At 39.3% G+C, this 19,617-nt stretch overlaps 2 protein-coding genes across 3 annotated transcripts in view; one reads left to right on the top strand and one right to left on the bottom strand.

Annotated features, from left to right (window-relative positions):
• Positions 1-898, top strand: part of SIMC1 (SUMO interacting motifs containing 1) — a 36,308-nt gene extending 35,410 nt beyond the window's left edge. Inside the window, 1 exon segment of the mRNA XM_020998873.2 lies at positions 537-898. Within this exon segment, the coding sequence (XP_020854532.2) occupies positions 537-784 (248 nt within the window). The 3' untranslated portion in view covers positions 785-898.
• Positions 899-2,838: 1,940 nt separating this feature from the next.
• The window catches only part of KIAA1191 (KIAA1191 ortholog), a 32,329-nt gene continuing 15,550 nt past the window's right edge, over positions 2,839-19,617 (bottom strand). For both annotated transcript variants that reach the window (XM_020998874.2, XM_020998875.2), the window contains 4 exons: positions 16,132-16,256; positions 6,506-6,612; positions 5,351-5,499; positions 2,839-3,415 (listed from right to left, as the gene is read on the bottom strand). In XM_020998874.2, the coding sequence (XP_020854533.1) occupies positions 3,210-3,415; positions 5,351-5,499; positions 6,506-6,612; positions 16,132-16,256 (587 nt within the window). In that variant the 3' untranslated portion in view covers positions 2,839-3,209. The remainder of the gene's footprint in view (positions 3,416-5,350; positions 5,500-6,505; positions 6,613-16,131; positions 16,257-19,617) is intronic.

Here is a 19,617-nt window from a genome sequence, read left to right as displayed (position 1 = left end):
GAGAAGTCACTTTTACTTCTCCAAGCTTTAGTTTCCTTAGGTAAAATGAAGAGAACACAGGGTTATTATAAGGAAGGCACCTTAAAGGTCTTAACGGCTACACTAGTGAGTTTACTTTTTATCTCAAGACCTACACCCAATATGTGCTTAATTAGTGCTTTAATTTCTTGAAAGAATGAGTATCTTAGCCCAACTTTTCCCCACCTGGAAATGCACGCTAACCTATCATCAAGGCAGATGAAAAACTTTAGTTAGAACCTCTGTGTACACCCCTCCTAACTTCTGATGGTCCAAAAACAACTTAGGCCAGACCAAGCCCCATAAGCTAATGGAAGAGGCCATTTCTGTGCCTTGGGTTTTTCTTTCAGAAAAATGATCTCTACAGCCGTAGGAAGTACACAGAATTGAGTAAGGTGGTACCTTAAAACTCAAATGATTGAGCCTCCTTAAGATTAGGTGAAATTTGAAGGCCATCAGAGAGTGTTTATGTACTGGAAAGACATTTCACATCTCTGATGTCTTTTTTTTTATTTCAGAGCACTTAAGGACTTCAGTCATTGAAAGGAAGGATCTGCTTATCAAAAAGATTAGGCCCCATCTACAGGAAGGGGATGATATCACTGCAGTGGATGTGGAAATGGAGTTTACAGCTTTCCGAATCCGACTAGCCCAAGAGCTGGGGGAGCCCCTAGTACCCCAGCTCCAGGAGAAAGTGTTCCTGCTCAAACTACTCCTCCTCTGTGCAACCAACAGTAACTTTGTGCCAGAAAACAGGGTCCAGTAGGACGATGGCTGAGAACTCTCAACTTCCCAAGTCAACATGACAAGTTGCCTTAGGGGCTTTTGCAGAAAAATCACACCTTATAGTGATATACAAATTATATCTATTTTATAATTATTTCTCATGTGTAGAATATTTTTTTAAGGAACTTTCTGTGCTAAAGCTTTCTTCCTGCCAAGTATGGTCTTTGAGTTGCTTTCTTAGGGATGAAAATCCCAATTTAAACCTCCCTGGTTTTATTCCCTCATTGGGGGAAGGCGATAACATGAAAAGAGCCATGACTTCAAACGAGCCATTTCCCCTCTCCAGGCCAATTTCCTCCAGTAAGATGAGTGGAATGCATGAGGTGACCCAAGGTTCTTTCTAACTCTAAATTATATAACCACTGAGGAGCAGGGTTCTACATTGGAGTTGAAGAATCTGTCCAATCCCAGGGGAGCTCTCAAAGGCCAGGCCCTACTTAGGGCAAAAGGACTCAAGTTTGGGCCTTATAATTGGACTTTGCAATCTGAAGACAAAGTAGCTATGTAATCATGAAGTTTGATACATCTCATGAAGACCAATCACTATGATGGAGATTGGCAGCAGAAAAAAATAACAGATTAAATCATAAAGGTTTTGAAGGATTGTATCAGATATTTCTAGGACCCTCCCCTGGGCACATGGATCAGAGGTTCCAACCTCCTTTAATTTTGAGATCCATGATATTGTCTGTATAGCTTCCATATTTTTCCATGCTCCAAGTGACCACACGAATCGCGCCCAGCTTCTTCAGACTCAGCTAGGTGTTCTTCACACTTAGATGCTCCCTTTAATGTATGTAGCAGTCCATCTCCAAGTGTCAGCTGCCAGGACTGTGGGCAAATTATTTCTTAAATGAGATGGGGCTAGATCAAATTTAAGGTCCTCCAGATAAAAATCCTATGTTCCCCACTATTTGGCACAAGGAAGTTGTGAACTACAGGATCACTATCTTCCCCTATTGCTTCTATTTTTCTACCCTTGCAAAAACCTACAATCCAGAGAATTTTTCTCAAATCAAGGTCAACACATTAAAAAGGAATGAATAGTAAACAACATGAAATACAAAGGCCCAAGCCCTCATGGGTACTGTGTTTCTTTAACAAAACCAGGAAGTAGGAGATGAAACAGGCTTCCAAGAATGAGAGCACAGAGATGTAAAAGGGTAATAAAATTATTTCAATCATCTGTTGGTGGGAGGGGAGAATGAAGGGATGGTTCAGTTTCATTTTAAATTCCCAAAGAGAAAAGCTTTTATTTCTCCCAGCTATCCTTTTCTATTAAGAAAGGATTCAGGCCAATACTTGGGGAGGAGGTTAAAAGTCACAGGATGATTTACCTCAGATCACTGAAGATTAAGCTTCCTTGAGTTTTCAAGTTTTTAAAAAATAAGTTATTTCAGCGGTTCCTCTACAGCACAAAACATTGCACAGAATCTCCCTTACAAATTTAAAAGAATGAGGGCAGCTAGGTGGCGCAGTGGATAGAGCACCGGCCCTGAAGTCAGGAGGACCCGAGTTCAAATCCGGCCTCAGACCCATAACACTCACTAGCTGCGACTCCGGGCAAGTCAATTAACCCCAACTGCCTCACTAAAAAAAGAATCAGTTATTAGTCTCTATGAGCTTAGTGTGCTACCTATTGCTAAAGTGAACACAGACCACTTATTTATCTACTGAAGGCAGCAATTCAGTGACAAACCACAATCCTTAGCATTCAGTCTTTCTGAAAAGAAAATTCCACTGGTAGGGCAGAGCAGACCAAATCTTCTGCTTCAAGCCCTTGACCAAAGGACCTTTTAAATATCTTTTACATAAGTGTCACAGGACAGCAGCAGTCGCCACTTCCAAAAGACTTTTCCTGTTAGGCTACTGCCTATCTCTATTCTTGGCCAGGAAGGAACCAGGAAACAGGGCTCCTGAACCAGTGCCCTGATTCTAAAGAAGCAGTGTTCTCTAAGAAGAAGCTGTTAACTCCAGCAACTAAGATAGAAAATAGAAATGTTCTTTATCAAAGAAAGAAGCACCAAACAAATATTTATCTTGGATAAAATATGCAGAACAAAGTCTACCAGATTTTAATGATTTCCCTCACCCCCTGCAATCTAGTTCTATACATCAGTAACTGGCTGTGATCAAGTGTACTTTGAGAAGTTATTCATACCAACTTTGGGACATTACAGAATAGGTTTTTCTGCATTAGAAAGATTCAAGCTTTGCTACAAATATTTAAAAGAAACAATCACTACTTCCCCAGGAATATTATCTTCAGCAGAATTGTAAATGGATGACATCATTCCTACATCAAGTGCAAGATGGATGGGAAGAAAAGAAAAGTCTAAAATACTCTCTCTCTACATAACAGTGGTCAGCAGGGAAAAAACTTTGCTCATATGAAAAGGGGAGCTTTAGAATCCTGTAGGAGTCAACACATTCATGTCCCTTGGTTTGATGTTATGGGTTCGTGGAGGTGGTTTCTTTCCTTCCATCACAGGAAGGTCCATCTTAGGTGGCTTGAACGCTGCTGGGTCTTCTGCAATTCTAGTAGCCTGAACCCGAATGATCTCCATTGGTGATGGCTTCTGAGTACCTCTGTAGGACTGGACACTGAAACCTGAGTGAAGTAAGTAAAGCCACAGAAGACAGATTATTTCCATTTCTGAGGCTGGATACCTAGAACAAAAACAACTTGGGGTAGGTCACAAAGCTCTATACACAGTCACAAGTTTGATTTATAAAACATTCAGAAACCCATCTTGGGAAGTGTCATACAGCATGGTGACTCCCCATCACCCCAGAACTAAGGGGACAAGTGCTTTTGCGGGGGAGGAGGGAGAAGAGATGATACAACAGAGTAAAGTACTAGCATAAGGAAGTGGTCTCTTTTTCCCTCAGCAGTGTCCCTTTATGACTATATTTAAATATTAAGTGACAAAGCTTTATCTCCAACCTATTCCCCATTTGTTAAAGGATACATACACAACCCCTACACCCAACCCTGTAGTGGGGGATGGGGTGGGAGGGGGTGGAGAAAGAAGGAAATTCCCCATTTGACAGATGAACTAAGAGCTCACAACTGCCCAAGGTCACAACTAAGTGGTGTGGGTGTGTCAAACTAGAAGACCATATTCTCAACTCAAAATCTCTTCTTTCCTATGCCATGATACTGGTTAGTGCCAAGAGCACTATCCTTGGGAGTCAGGAGCTCCAAGTTGAAGTCTGGACTAACACTAGCTTTGTGACTGTGGGGTAAGATATTTTACCTTTGGGTCTCCATTTTCCCAATTATAAAATGGGAACACTATACTGATACATTATAGCACTGAACAAATCATGCTGTAAAAATTTAAAACCCTGAAGAAAATTATTTTATTTTTTACTTTTTATCAAACCGCCTTTCATGAGCAATGAACACCTACTTCTTTACAACTCCTGTCAATGTAAGCAATAAGTTACTATCCTAGGAATAGAGTGCTAGGCCCAGAATCAGAAAGATGAGTTCAAATATGACCTCAGACACTTACTAGCTGTGTGACTCTAGCCAAGTTACTTAACTTCTATTTGCCTGTTTCCTTGACCATAAAATGGAGATTATAACAACACCCACCTCTCAGGGTCGTTGTGAGGATCAAATGAGACAATACTTGTAAAATGCTTAGCATAGTACCTGGCATAAAGTTACCACTATGTAAATGCTTGCTCCCTTCCCTTTTCACAAACTTAATTGCTTCACAACAAACTTTCACCTCGATCCCCCATACCTCCCCAGGCTGGACTTTAAACAATCCAAAATCCTTGGAACCTGAAGTTCAAGTGTGTTTAGCAATATTGGTCAGCAAAGAGATCCGCTTCAACACTTTAGTGTTCCAGAAGCATTTTGTTAAGAGGCAGTTTAGTGCAGCAGAAAAGGCACTGGATTAGGAAATTTAAGCGTGAATCCCAGCTCTGCTACTAATAACCTATGCAATCTTGGGCAAGTGACACTACCAACCTCAGTTTCTTTGTTTTGGGTTTTTTTGGCTTTTTCGTGAGGCATATGGGGTTAAGTGACTTGCCCAGGATCACACAGCTAGTTAAGTGTTAAGTATCTGAGGCTGGAATTGAATTCAGGTCCTCCTGACTCCAAGGCCAGAGCTGTATTAACTGCCCCTCTTAGTTTCTTGATACATAAAAATGACAAGGTTTAGAATCAGGGGTGGGGAACCTTTGGCCTTGAGGCCACATGTGGCCTTCTAGGTCCAAAGACTGAATTTGAGGACCTGGAGATGGAGGGCCACATGTGGCTTCAAGGCCAAAGGTTCCCCACCCCCTAATTAGATTATCTCTAAGATTTCCTTCCAGTCCTTAATTCTATGGCCCTTTGGTCTTAAGCAATCACATAAGACACTGTACATAAAGTTATTTAATGTTATTTCCAATGCTAATGAAGGACTTTGAGCAATGTTGGAATGGAAACCATCCAGAAAACAGCACAATCCCTCTTAGCTATGTAGTTTTCCTCTTTCTTATCCCAGAAAAACTCTTATAAATGACCCCTTCAACACAATACCCGAGTCGGATTTCTGAAGGGTTCTTGGTCTTGGTCCAAAAAGGCTCCATTTTTCAGATGAGGGTTTGTCTCTATCTCCATTCTCAGAGTCCATGCTGCAGATATCTAGTCCAGGTAAGGAAGTAGAAGATCCATGAGTAAACCAGCCTCTAAAAGGAAAAGTCACAAGCAAAGTCCATAAGGCACACAAGAACCATCACATAAAAACCTCTAAAAATATACCTTAAGTATATCCTCTAATGATCAGAAACTTCCAAGTGAAGAACTGGAACATGGAAATCATGGTTCACTGACACCTTTCAATCATAGATGTACCCTTAATGTTGCCATAACTCCAAGAACATAACCATTCTTCTGGACCCTTCTCTTGCAAGAAATCAGGTAATGAGCCTCCCCTGACTTAGCTAGAATACAACAGGCATTACATTCCATCAAAGGTCTTCCCAACTTGGTAATACCTAACTAAAGCTTATGCATTTTTGGCATCTACGGTCAACCAAGGTACAAATGAAGTATCAGAAGACACATGATCAATATATAACCAAACACCACCAGATGTTAAGCACAATATCATTCCTATGGCACAAATTGCCCTCATAATAATCTATCTCACACTGGTCTTTCAAAAGATCTAATTAAAACCTTAGGTAAGGTATGTCTATACAGACTTTCTTTATCATAATGCTACACATCTACAGTTCCAAATGTTATCTATTCATTTGGAAACCACATAGGAGTATATGAGTAAAATGTAAACACAATGCTAAATTCAGAAAACATGACCTACCATCACATGAGGAAGATTTAGATGTCAGCTAGATGGCATAATGGATACAGTGCTAGACTTAACAGTATTCAGGAAGACCTGAGTATAAATTTATAAATAAAGCTAGTGCAAACTTACCAGGCCAAGTCACTTAACCACTTAGCCTCAATTTCCTCATCTCTAGAGTAGAATAAAAGCACCTGCTTCACAAAGTTATTGTGAAGCTCCAATGAGATAATATAGGAAAAGTGTTTTATAAACCTCAAAGTGCTATATAAATAGACGTTATTGATTACAACATGCTCGTAAGAGTCCAAAATGAGGCTAACCCTAATTTTGAAAGCTTTGGTGATAGTTTTGTAGGAAGGGATCCTGGGGAATTGGCATACCTAGGCTTTTGCTTGGGAGAAGAATGGGGTGTACTACTTGGAGAAGACTGTGTTGAAGCAGTCAGTCTATCTTCTTTTGTCATTTCTCCATTTTGTAACTTCAATTTCTATTTGAAAAAGGAAAAAAAAGTCTTTGAAAGAATTCATACCTACTTATAAGCTTATTAAAGAAGGATCAGCTAATACCTTGGTTCAAATCTGGAATAAAACACAACTTTCTTTGTTCACTCCCCACCCCCATTCATCTTGACATTGATGGAGCAAGGAAAAGAGCACTGAAATGTAAGTCAAAGAACCCAAGTTTCAAACCCAGCTCTGCCATTTACTGTACAACTCTGGGCAGATCATTTCCCCTCCACAGAACCCTCAGATTCAAAACTGAAAGAGAACTCAGAAGTCTTCCAATCAAACTCCCTTCTCTAAACAGATGAGAAACTAAGGTTATGAGACATTAAATGACTTGCCCAGATGTCACACAGGCAATGAGAAACAGAGGGAAGATTCAATTCCAGGGCTGACTCCAAATGCAGTATTTTTTGTGCTACATATTCTGCCTCTCTAAGCCTCTACTTCTTATCCATAAAACAGAGATCTTAAGGTTTGCATCATCTTCTTACAAGTTTTTGTAAAGAACTGATCTGTAATGAGGTGATACAAAATGAAGTAAGCAGAGCCAAGAAAACTATGTACAAGACCATTATCAACACCAGTAATTTCAATTAATTGAAAGAATGACCTCAAATCAAAATGAATGTTGCAAAATTAAAAAGAACAAGCATGGCCCCAAAGAAGAGCCAATGAGAAGATGTCTCTCTTCATTCCTTTGCAGAGAGGCATGTCCTTGGGTGTTGAACACTGCATATATCGTCAGACTTTTTTCAATATATTGATCAGTTTTGCTTATTTTTTTTCTTCTTCCTCCTTTTAAAATAAATTTTTCTTGCTATCTTAACGTCACCAGAATTTTCCCTAGCATCCCTCCTCTTCCTCTCTCAGAGCCATCTCATAAAAAAAATTATTTTTTAAAGGGAAAAAGAGGAAGAGGAGGGAGGAAACATCAGAAAAAACAATTAATACACTGAAAACACCTGAAAATATATGTAATGTTCCACATCCTTTGCAAAGGAATGAAGCAGGGATGACTTCTCATCCTCTTTTTCTTTCTCCTCTAAAAGAGAAGTGAAGAAGGGGTATCTTCTGAGGCTGTTTCTTTTAAAAAACAAAAATGACAAAAAAACAAAAAAAAAACGATTGGTTATATGACTCCTCTGGGAGAAGAATGTGGAATAATGTGGAAATTTAAGCAATATAAAACAAAAGATATCAGTAATTTTTAAAATTTTATTTAAAATAAACATTTTTTAAAGTCTTAAAGTATTACAGAAATTAGGGTTGTCATTACATATTTCAATCAATCCAATCTTTAGGAGGTATCTAAGTCATTTTTTGCAAAAGCAATGTTACAACATTAAAGAACAAAAAATGATAAGTTTTAAACCTATAAAAGTACTGGTACTGCCACAGAAGGAATTATCTGAAGTCTGGGAGCAAATACAAGGTTTCTCTACTGTACAATTGTGTACACATAGTTTGCTGAAATAGGTGAAGTAGGGAGGTGAAAGCTGTGATTAAGATAGGAAGCTGTTCAAAACAGAACAATACTGACATTGATAAAATGCAACAAAGACATCCTAAGGAGGAAGACAAGTATCTGGGAGCAAAGTGCCCAATGAACTTGAATAGAACCAGATGAAAAGTGTCCAGGGTGGGGAGGGGAATGGTAACCAAGAATGGAGGTTACATATCACAATTTAGGAGTAAAGGAAAAATGTATACTTGCAGAGGATAGGAGAGAGGAGGGGAGGGGAGGAGAAAAAGGAAGGAAAGAAAGAAAATGCATCTGAACCCATGTGAAAAGAATTCTTGAAAAGCACTTCCTGAGAACATTTATTAAGGGAACAGGATCGCAAGAGGTAATGTGGTATATTAGAAAGAGGCCTGGACTTGAAGTCACAAATACTGGAATGAATTCCTGTTTATATTTTGTTTGAATTCAGGCAAATCACTTTCAGTTTTCTCAAAGATGAGGATAACATTTGTATGACCTTCCTCGCAGGGTTATTTTTCATAAACTGTTTTATAACCTAGAAAAATGAGTGTTACTGTTATGTGTCCGCTAAAGATTAAGGCTTCCTGACTGATTCAATTATATACACTAATGTGGCTGAATGATAGGGGCTTTCCCCCTAAGCATGTGTTTAGTTCCTCAGAATAAGAAAACACAAATCAAAATTCTTATGAGAAGTCACAATAGATAAAAAGGAATAAACAAGAGACTACCATTTACAGTATACACACCCTATTTATTATAATGGAAACATAAGAAACAATGAATATAAAGAAGTCAGAGAAATACAGAAAGATGCATGAACTAATAGAATGGACCTCATACAGAATAAATCAGAACAGAAAATATACACAGTGACTACAATAACATAAACAGGAAGAACTACACTTGAATGCTGTGTAACTATAATGACCAATCCTGAACCCAGGGAAGAGCTAAGAATATACAGCACTCCCTTTATTGGAGATATACTGTCAAAAGTAGTTGATATGTAGCTGAATTTTTTTTAAAAATTTAAGGAGGCGGAGCCAAGATGGAGGAGTGAAAGCAGTGACTTGCTTGAGCTCTCCCCAAAACCCCTCCAAATACCCATAAAAAAATGGCTCTAAACAAATTCTAAAGCAGCAGAACCCACAAAAAGACAGAGTAAAACAAATTTCCAGCCCAAGACAGCCTGGATGGTTGATCAGAAAGGCATATCGCCCCGGGCGGGTAGAGGAGCGCAGTTTGGCATGGCCATGCAGGCTGCAGTGAACCTGGAGCAGGCCTCAGAGGAATGAATCACAGGCAGCTGTGGCAGTTTCCAGACCCCAATCCATGAATGCCAAAGACAACTTCAGAAGGTCAGTAGGAAAGTCTGTTTTTTCAGTGAGAGAAAGCTAGGCGCAGAACTCAGGTGCCAAGCCGTGGCTGTGTCCTGAGCTTCCAGCCCACAGACTGAGGGGGAATCAAGTGGCTGATCAGGGGGATTGCAGGGATCTCTTTGCTACTGCTGAGGCAGGAATCTCTTGCTTTGCCTGTGCTTGGATCTGGGTCACAGTTCTGGGTGGCGGTCCTGGGGTGAGAGGAGCGCTGCATGGTGGAGCTTGTAGTGGCTGTGGACAGGAAACCTTCCTCACAGTTCCAAGACAGAAAAGACTGCTTGTGGCCAGTCACTCAAAGACCAGAGCACAGGCCAGGAAAAGAGTAAACACCTCGACCCTTATCATACCACCTTGGAAGAACTGAAAATTTACAGGTCCCTAGAAAGTATCTCTGAAAACAGCTATACAAACCCCTGAAGCTTGGGACGGTACATTCTCCACATTGGAAGCAGACTTTTACCTTAACAAAGAGTTTAAAATTCAAGTAGTTGGCTGGGATCATGAGCAAACCTCAAAAACAGAGTCAGACTATATTATCTTACTTTGGTGACAAAGAAGATCAAAACATACAACCAGAAGAAGACAACAAAGTCAAAGCTCCACATCCAAAGCCTCCAAGAAAAATATGAATCCGTTCCAGGCCTTGGAAGAGCTCAAAAGGGATTTTGAGAAGCAAGTAAGAGAAGTAGAGGAAAAACAAGAGAAATGAAAGTGATGCAAGAAAATCATGAAAAACAAGTCAACAGCTTGCTAAAGGAGACCCAAAAAATACTGAAGAAAATAACACCTTAAAAAATAGCCTAACCCAAATGGCAAAAGAGGTCCAAAAAGCCAATGAGGAGAAGAATGCCCTAAAAAGCAAAATTGGCCAAATGGAAAAGGAAGTCCAAAAGCTTACTGAAGAAAATACTTCCTTAAAAATTAGAATAGAGCAATTGGAAGATAGTGACTTTATGAGAAATCAAGACACTGTAAAACAAATCCAAAAGAATGAAAAATTAGAAAACAATGTGAAATATCTCATTGGAAAAACAACTGACCTGGAAAATAGATCCAGGAAGAGAATTTAAAAATTATTGGACTATCTGAAAGCCATGATCAAAAAAAGAGCCTAGACATCATCTTTCAAGAAATTATTGAGGAAAACTGCCCTGATATTTTAGAACCAGAGGGCAAAATAGAAATTGAAAGAATCCACCATCTCCCCTGAAAGAGATCCCCAAAGGAAAACTCCTAGGAATATTGTAGCCAAATTCCAGAGTTCCCAGGTCAAGGAGAAAATATTGCAAGCAGCCAGAAAGAAACAATTCAAGTATGTGGAAACACAATCAGGATAACACAAGATTTAGCAGCTTCTACATTAAGGACCAGAGGGCATGGAATATAATATTCCAGAGGCAAAGGAGATAGGATTACAACCAAGAATCACCTACCCAGCAAAACCGAGTATAATCCTTCAGGGGAAAAAATGGATTCAGTGAAATAGAGGACTTTCAAGCATTCTTGATGAAAAGACCAGAGCTGAATAGAAAATTTGACTTTCAAATACAAGACTCAAGTGGAACATGAAGAGGTAAACAGGAAAGAGAAATCATAAGAGACTTATTAAGGCTGAACTGTTTACATTCCTGCATGGAAAGATGATATTTATAACTCATGAGACCTTTGTCAGTATTAGGGTAGTGGGAGGGGAAAAATTATATGTATGTATAGAGAGAGAGAGAGAGAGATAGATAGATAGATAGAGATAGATAGAGATAGATAGATAGATAGAGAGAGAGAGAGGGCACAGGGTGAGTTGAAGATGAAGGGGTGATATCTGGAGAATAAAATTAAGGGTGAGAAGGATTATACTAGGAGAAGGAGAAAGGGAGAGGTAGAATGGGGTACATTATCTGCACAAAACAGACAAGAAAAGGTTCTTACAGTGGAGGAAACAGGGGAAGGTGAGAAGAATGAGAATCTTATTCTCATAGGATTTGGCTTAAGGAGGGAATAACATACACACTCAATTGGGTATGGAAATCTGTCTTACCCTACAGGAAAATAGGGGAAGAAGGGGACAAGAGAGCAGGGGATGATAGAGAGAAGGGCAGATTGGGAAAGGGGTAATCAGAAGGAAGTACTTCTGAGGAGGGACAGGGTCAAAAGAAAGAATAGAATAAATGGGGGGGGCAGGATAGGATTAAGGGAAATAGAGTTAGTTTTTCACAACATGTCTACTATGGAAGTGTTTTGCATAACTGCACATGTATGGCCTATATTGACTTGCCTGCCTTTCAATGAGAGTGGGTGGGGTGGGAGGAAGGGAGAAAGTCTGGAACCCAAAGTTTTAAAAACACATGTTTAAAAATATATATTTCCACATGCAACTGGGAAATAAGAAATACAGGAAATGAGGTACAGAAATTATCCTGCCCTACAGGAAAACAGAAGGGGAAGGGGATGGGGGGCAGGGGGAGAGATAGAAGGGAGGGTAGACTTGGGGAAGGGGAGTTCAGAATGCATGCCATCTTGGGGTGGAGGGAGGGGCAAGATGAGGTGAAAATGTGGAATTCAAAATCTTGTGGAAGTAAATCTTGAAAACTAAAAATAAATAAATTTATATTAAAAAAAATTGTTAAGGGGAAGCTAGGTGGTGCAGTGGATAGAGCTCTAGCCTTGGAGTCAGGAGGACCTGAGCTCTAATCCAGCCTCAGACACTTGACACTTAACTGTGTGACCTTAGGCATGTCACTTAACCCCAACTGCCTCACCAAAAAGGAAAAAAAAACTGTTAAAGGGGAAGGCTCAGTGGATATATTTAGAAATGAATATGATAAAATTAAGCAAAAATTTCTTTTTTTTAATTAATTTATTTTGATTTATCAACAATCACTTCTATAAGCTTTTGAGTTTTAAAGAACTCAAGTTTTTGACAAAAATTGCTGGGAGAACTGGAAAGCAGTTTGGCAAGAATAAGGTATGGAACATTATCTCCCACCATACACCAAGATAAAGCAAAAATGGGTACATGGTTTAGACATAAGGGGTGATATCATAATCAAATTGAGGGAGCATGGAATAGCTTACTCGTCAGATCTATGGATAAGTGAAGAATTTATCACAAAAGAGATAGAGAGGATCACAGGATGTAAAAGGGATAAGTTTTATCATCATAAATTGAAACATTTTTGCACAAACAAACCAATGCAGCCAAGATTAGAAGAAAGAAGGAAACTGTGGGAAAACTTACAGGAAATATTTCTGGTAAAGGCTTCATTTCTCAAATATATAGAGAACTGAGTCAAATCCATAAGAATACAAGTCATTCCCCAATTGATAAATAGTCAAAGAATACAAGCAGGCAGTTTTCAGATGAAGAAATTAAAGCCATCCATAGTCACATGAAAAAATCAATTTCTAATTCACTGTATAGTGGCAAAGGCACTGGATTTGGAGTTCAAGCAGCTATGTTCAGATTCCAGCTCTGCTTACTATATGTGTAACTTTAAGCAAGTTCACATAGCCTCTCTGGGTCTCAGTTTTCTTATCTGTAAAATTAGGAAGTTGGCCTACATAATTTCCAAGGTCCCATTCAGTTCTAGATCCCATGCATTATAAGCACACAATGTTACTTTAGGTGATCTCACAATTAAAAGAAAATAACCCTTTGCTCCTAGAAAAAATTAAATGTAATTATTACTATATGATAAAGAGGTTACACAACTATAAAAAGGCAATTGCAGGGAACAAAGTACTACTCATGAGGAGGGAAGTAAGTGGAAATAACAACTAAGCTGGGACAAGGGTCACAGGAGTGAAATATTTAATGGCATGCCAAGACACCAGTTCACCCAGCTCTAGAGGTAAGAACTAAAGTACCAACTAATGTTATAAAAAGGCAACTTGTCATAATGGATAGAAAGCTGTCCTCGAAGCCAAAAAAGACCTTGGCTCCTGTTCCACCTCTGACATATGCTGGCTGAGTGACCGGTCACTTAAGGAACTAGACAATCTTTTAATACTAGAAGTTGCATAGAACTGAATGAACTGCACTAGCAGAAGGAGCTTCCCTATACCGAGGAAATCACAAATTTTTAAAAAAGCTGCTGAAGCCAGAACTTCAACAAGAGCCCAAAGAGTACCAGCTTTGAATCAGAAAAATGAGTTGGTTTAGAAGTAGCATAGCACATAGCCATTTGATTTCCCACCGCAGGTCTCCTATGCACTGAAAATGTATATTACATAAGATTCCATGATGGCTGCAATCTGATAGTTTGCTTAATGATCCTCTGCTCCCAGGCAAGTTATAGAACAGGAAAATAAATGTTCAATGAAGGTGTGCGCCACGGTCATGAAGGATGAAGATATCCTGCACAAAGTTCAAAAAGAAGTATTCCATATAAACTGTTGCAATGTCTCAATAAGATCCATCATCACTCAATAGATAAGTCTAGCAATCCAGATAGCAAAAAAATGCTTTGTAAATTGCCTACACTGACATACAATGGGATGGCCAATTCATTAGTGGATTGATGGATGGATAGAGAGATACATAGACAGGTATATGTACGTGTGTAGGGGTGGGTGTGTGTGTGTGTGTGTGTGTGTGTGTGTGTGTGTTGTGTGCTCGTGCACATGTATCCTACAGATGAACTTATAACAAAAGAATGGGCTAGATTTCCCTTAAGAAACAAAATACTTTAAATAAGTACAAGCTGCTCCCTACCACAAAAGGATCTCTTTAACATAAATACTGTCCTGATGATGCTTTATTAATTGCAAATCACAGAATACACAATGGTCTTCAAAAACACAAAATTCAACATAACCTGATGAAAACAATGCTATCAATAATATTTGTGCTTGAGATGTGCCATAAATAACATCTAGGACATCTGACAAAAAGAAAAAGTGGTCCTGACAGGGAGAAGATTGACTAAATACACAGAAAGGACATGGCCAATACAGTCTTGCATGACTATGTACATTTTCTCATGGGGGGTGGGGGAGGTCATCATTTTTTCTACCAGTAAGTATGGTGAAGGTGGGAAGGAGAAATTATAAATGCTGGATAAGTAGGGGAAAATGTTAAGTTTAAAAAAGGCATAATGAGACAGATAAAGTCTAAGCACATAAAATGGTATCTTTCAGATCTCTTAAGAGATCTAAAGAGATCACCTTCTAGGCTGAGCTCTGCAAGTTCGTCACCTGAGTTTGGGTCTGAAGAACACAGCTGTGGGTTTGCCACTGCCACAGGCTGGAGTTCCAGTAGATTGCTGAACTTGGCCTCTATCAACCCACTGAAAAGCTCTACTGGTTTGGAATGATAAAAAAGCAGGCTCCCTTTGGTTTAGGATTTCTGCTCTCTTTATTCAGATGCAAGTTTCAAACTAGGCTGGAGGCCAGAACTGAAATCCAGCTCTATTCCAAGGGTCAGAGATACATAGCTATAGCTTGCTTCTGAGCTTTCTTCTTGATCTGTCCACAGCCTAGTGGCCATGACGACTTGTCACTCTGGTACCTCAACCCTAAGCACAGGTTGTCCTTCAGTCCGCCCTCAATCTGTGACTCAGAGTTGGATAAGTGAGTGACAAAGCTGCCAACTGGTACTCTATTTCTGCATCCCGCACAAAGTCAGGCCCTCCTCTGTGTGGCTCTGGGACCTTTGCATGCCTTGGTGCACAGCCTCAGTCCTTTTTCAATACCTTTTTGGGAATGCTCCACAAGGCCATTCCGTGATAGAACCCACTCACAGTGTCCATACTACTCCCTCCTTTGTGTACCTATGCCAATCTAAGGAGAAATTATTCACTGTGAGATTCTTTTCTTAGATTTACCAATCAGGACTAATTTTAGATATCCGTGGAAGAGTTAGAGAGGAGAAAAGTTGACTCCACTTCTTCCTGCTATTCTGCCATCTTGGTTCTCCCTCTTTTCAACAAGCATTTAAAGTGTGCTAAGCACTGGAGACAACACAGAAAGGCAAAAAACAGTCCCCCTCTCAAGAAGCTCACAATCTCATGAGGGACATAACATCAAGCAACTGTGTACAAACAAGATCTATACAGGAAAAACTGAAAATAACTACTGAGTGACAGTACACTACCACTAAGGGGAAGTGGGAAAGGATTCTTGTAGGAGGGGGGATTTTAGGTGGGACTTAGAGATGAGAAAGCAGCTACAGACACTTCAAACAAATTCGGCCTGAAAGAGAAGTATAACAAAATGAAGATCCTTTATTGATGTCAAGTCAATCTGCATTCTGCAGGATAAATGCTGGAATACTATATAACATAAGACAGGAATGATTATTTCACCTCCTTCCTCACAAGGAAGTGGTGAGTCAAAAACTAAAACAATCTAGAAATGAGAGCTTTTGTTACATGAAATTATGTACATTATTTTTTTGTACATAATCTAATGAGGGAGACAGCAAACAACTGTGTAGAAACAAGATCTATACAGGAAAAACTGAAAATAATTACTGAGTGACAGCACTTCCACTAAGGGGGATTGGGAAGGTTTTCTTGTAGAAGGTGGGATTTTAGGTGGGACTTGAGGAACACCAGTGACACCAGGAGGTGGAGATAAAGGAAGATAATTCCTGGCAAGTGACTTTTTCAAAATCATTCAAGCTGTTAGGTACTCACATGGACTGCCTCTGCCACACGGTGGTACTTGGTTTCTTCTGTGGTGAGGCCTTTATGGGGAGTGTATCCTGCGTCTGTCAACCCTGCCTGCTGTTCAAAGCGATGGATGCTCTCTTGTGTCTGTTCTGAAATAGAAGACAAGTTTACACACACATAGATAGGAAGCAGAGAAGGTGCACCACACATTAGCCACAGAAATGCAGTTGCACGCTAGGAAGAGGGAATAATGAAAAAAGTTCTAGAACTGAGGATAAGTCAACCTGCCCCAAGTTTTTCCACTATTATCAATAAAGTAATTGAAAATAATTTAATACCAATAACCTCAAAAGCAGCGAGACAGTTTATAGAGAGGGAAAAAAATAAAATATCCTAAGGGTCATTTATCAAGTAACAACTCAGGTCTATTTCTAGAGCACTTGAAATTAAAGGGCTTCCTCAGTAGCTGCCAATCAAAGGCTCACAGCAAAACATGAAATTCACACCAGAAGACTAAATAATCTAATGAGAAAGAGGGTAAATATGCCATCACAGCAGAATTTTAGAGTGATGTTAGGATGAACATCGGGATGAAGGTCTGTGTTGAATTTTAGTAGATATTTACTAGGCATCTGAAAAAGAAAAAAAATGAAATTTGAATGATGAAAAAAAAAATGGAATAATGAAAAAGAAAAACCCAATGAGAAACTATTCTAAGTGACTTCTTCCACCCTGGAGGATCAGTTAATCAGGGCCTCTCCAGCACCAAAGCAGCACAGCCTTCCAGAACAACTAAAGACAGCCAGGGCTGTGTCCTGGGCAGCAAGAACAGAGATCTCTCCTGAGAACTCTGAGAATGCCCCACTAACGGTGACAACCTCATAAACACCACCAAGCCAGAGACTCTGAAGTTCCCAACGTTCTGTCCTGAGACAACACTGAGGCACCTTAAGTTCCAACACTCCTATGGCCTCCCCCATAGGAGGAAATCAGTACAAGACTCCAAGGATCTCAAAGCAAGACCAACAATCCCACACAGCAGAACAACAGAAAGCAGAGGCTAGAACTAGTACAAAGCCCCAGTTCAGGAACTAAAGTTGGACAGATGAGAAAATAAAACACCAACTAGCGTCAAAAATCATTACAAATCTAGAGATCCCCAAAAAGCAACGATGAATCAAAGAAAAAAATGGATTTTGTACAAGGACCACCTAGGAGAAATGAAGATACAAAAATGAAATAAAAGCTCTTAGGGAGAAGACTTGGAAGAATAAATAGCTTAGAAGAGAAAGTACCCAAGAAATGGACCCACTGAAACCTAAAACAGACCAAATGGACATCCCTGACTTCATGGGATGTCAAAAATTATTAATATAAAATCAAAGATTGAGAAAATAGAATGTTATAAAATCTGATATAAAAAACTGGCCTGGAAAATAGATCAAGGAGATTTAGGAATCAATCATTAGACTCCCTGAAAACCATGATTTGGGGGGTGGAGGAGCAGACACCATAGTTAAAGAAATCATAAATGAAAACTGTCCAGAGCCATTAGAATCAGAAGTCAAAATGAAGACATAAGGAATCCACTTCAGCACCATGGCTCATGGCTCAGATGCCTCATCCTGAAACTTCCTTCAGCTCCTGAGCCCTGAGATCTCCTCAGAACCTCCATTCTCCTCCTGGTTCGGATGCTCTGCTTTGGACTTTCCAGACTTCAACGCCATCCTTCCAAAGTTCCCGCTCCCCTTTTCTAGCTTCCTTTTGCGTGTTGTCTTCCCGTTAGAATGTAAGCTTCCTGAGGTCAGGGACTGTCTTTTTGGCTTGTATTTGTACACCCAGTGCTTAGGACAGTGCTTGGCACATAATAAGAGCTTAATAAATGCTTGGCACCTATCTGCCCAAAAGGAGAAGTCCCAGAAATGTCACTGACAAAACCCGGAGCTCCCACATCAAAGAAAAAGTACTGCAAGCATCCAGAAAGAAAACAGTTCAAGTATCAACAGACTATATTAAGGTTCACACAAGACCTAGCAGTTTCAATAAAAAATGAGATCTCTGAATACAATACTGCAAAATGCAAAAGAGAAAGCATTACAACCAAGAACCTGCCCTGCAAACCTGAATATGGTGCTAAGGTGGGTAAGGGGGAAGAAGGACTTACAATGGAATTGCAGACCTTCAAGAATTCTGATGAAAAGACCAAAGCTAAGTAGGAGCTTTGAACATAAAAAAACCTAAGAATCCAGAAAGAAAAGTTACCTGAGCAATGAGGAGCTATATGATGATGTAATAATGTATTAAGAGAGTGATGAATAAGAAAAAAAGAGGTTCTGTGGCTAGATTGAGAATATTCTCAAGATATGAAGAGGAGAAAGCAAAGGTGAGGTAAAAAGAATACCCAAGTGTAGAAAGGAAGAAGAGGGTAAAATTTGTTATTTCTCAAAATTCAGATGCACAAAAAGGGTATACAAACATGAAGAGAGGCGGCAGAGAAAATAGGCATCAAAAGAACCTGACTCTAATCTGAAACAAAAGAAGGCTGAACTTGCAAAAGCAAAAAGAGCTGGGTGCAGAAATACAGCAAACACAACCAATAAACAAGAGCAAATGGGGGAGGGGCGGGTTAGCAGGGAAGAGGCACTGAGAGGGAGGCTACTACCCCAGAGCAGAATATGTGAAAATGAGAAAGAAAAGTAAAAACTAGAATTTCAGAAGATGGTCTTAGATTGCCTTTTAAACAAGTGAGGAATGTTGAACAAAATGTGGTATATATAAATTTCTGGAAAACTACCATGCTGCAAGAAATCATAAAGGAGATTTTAGAGAATCTTTAATATGAACTGACACAGAATAAAGAGAGCAAAACAAGGAGAACAATTTACAGAAGGACAGCAACTTTAAAATATTTTTAATTTAACTTTCAATTAAGCATTTATCTTCTCTCCCTGTCATATCCCTCCCTCATCAGGGAAAAAAAAAGAAAAGAAAAATAAAACCCTTATAACAAATGTGCAGAATCAAGCAAACAAATCTCACAATGGCCATATCCAAAAATGTGTCTCATTCTACACATCTAGTCCAATGCCTCTGTCAGGAGGTGAGGAGCACGATTCTGGAATTATTGCTGATTTTTTTAAATAATATTTTATTTCTCCCCAGTTACATGTTAAAACAATTTTTAACTTTTTTTTTTAAGTTTTAAGTTCCAAATTCTATTCCTCCCTCCCTGCCCTCTCTCCTCCCTGAGAGGGTAAGCAATCCAATACAGGTTATACATGTGCAATCATGTAAAACATTACCATGTTATTAATTTGGTACAAGATTCAACAAAGAGAAAAATAGTATACTTCAGTCTGTATTCAGACCACAACAGTTCTTTCTCTGAAGACAGAAAGCATGTTTCATCATGAGTTCTTTGAGATTGTCTTAGATCACTGTGTTGCTGAAAACAGCCAAGTCATTCAGTTGATCAATGTACAATGTTCTCCTCATTCTGTTCACTTCACT

This window comes from Phascolarctos cinereus, unplaced genomic scaffold (assembly GCF_003287225.1).
Source record: "Phascolarctos cinereus isolate Bilbo 61053 unplaced genomic scaffold, phaCin_HiC Scaffold_2;HRSCAF=192, whole genome shotgun sequence".
Lineage (NCBI taxonomy): Eukaryota > Metazoa > Chordata > Mammalia > Diprotodontia > Phascolarctidae > Phascolarctos > Phascolarctos cinereus.
This window is presented reverse-complemented; position numbering and strand designations above follow the sequence as displayed.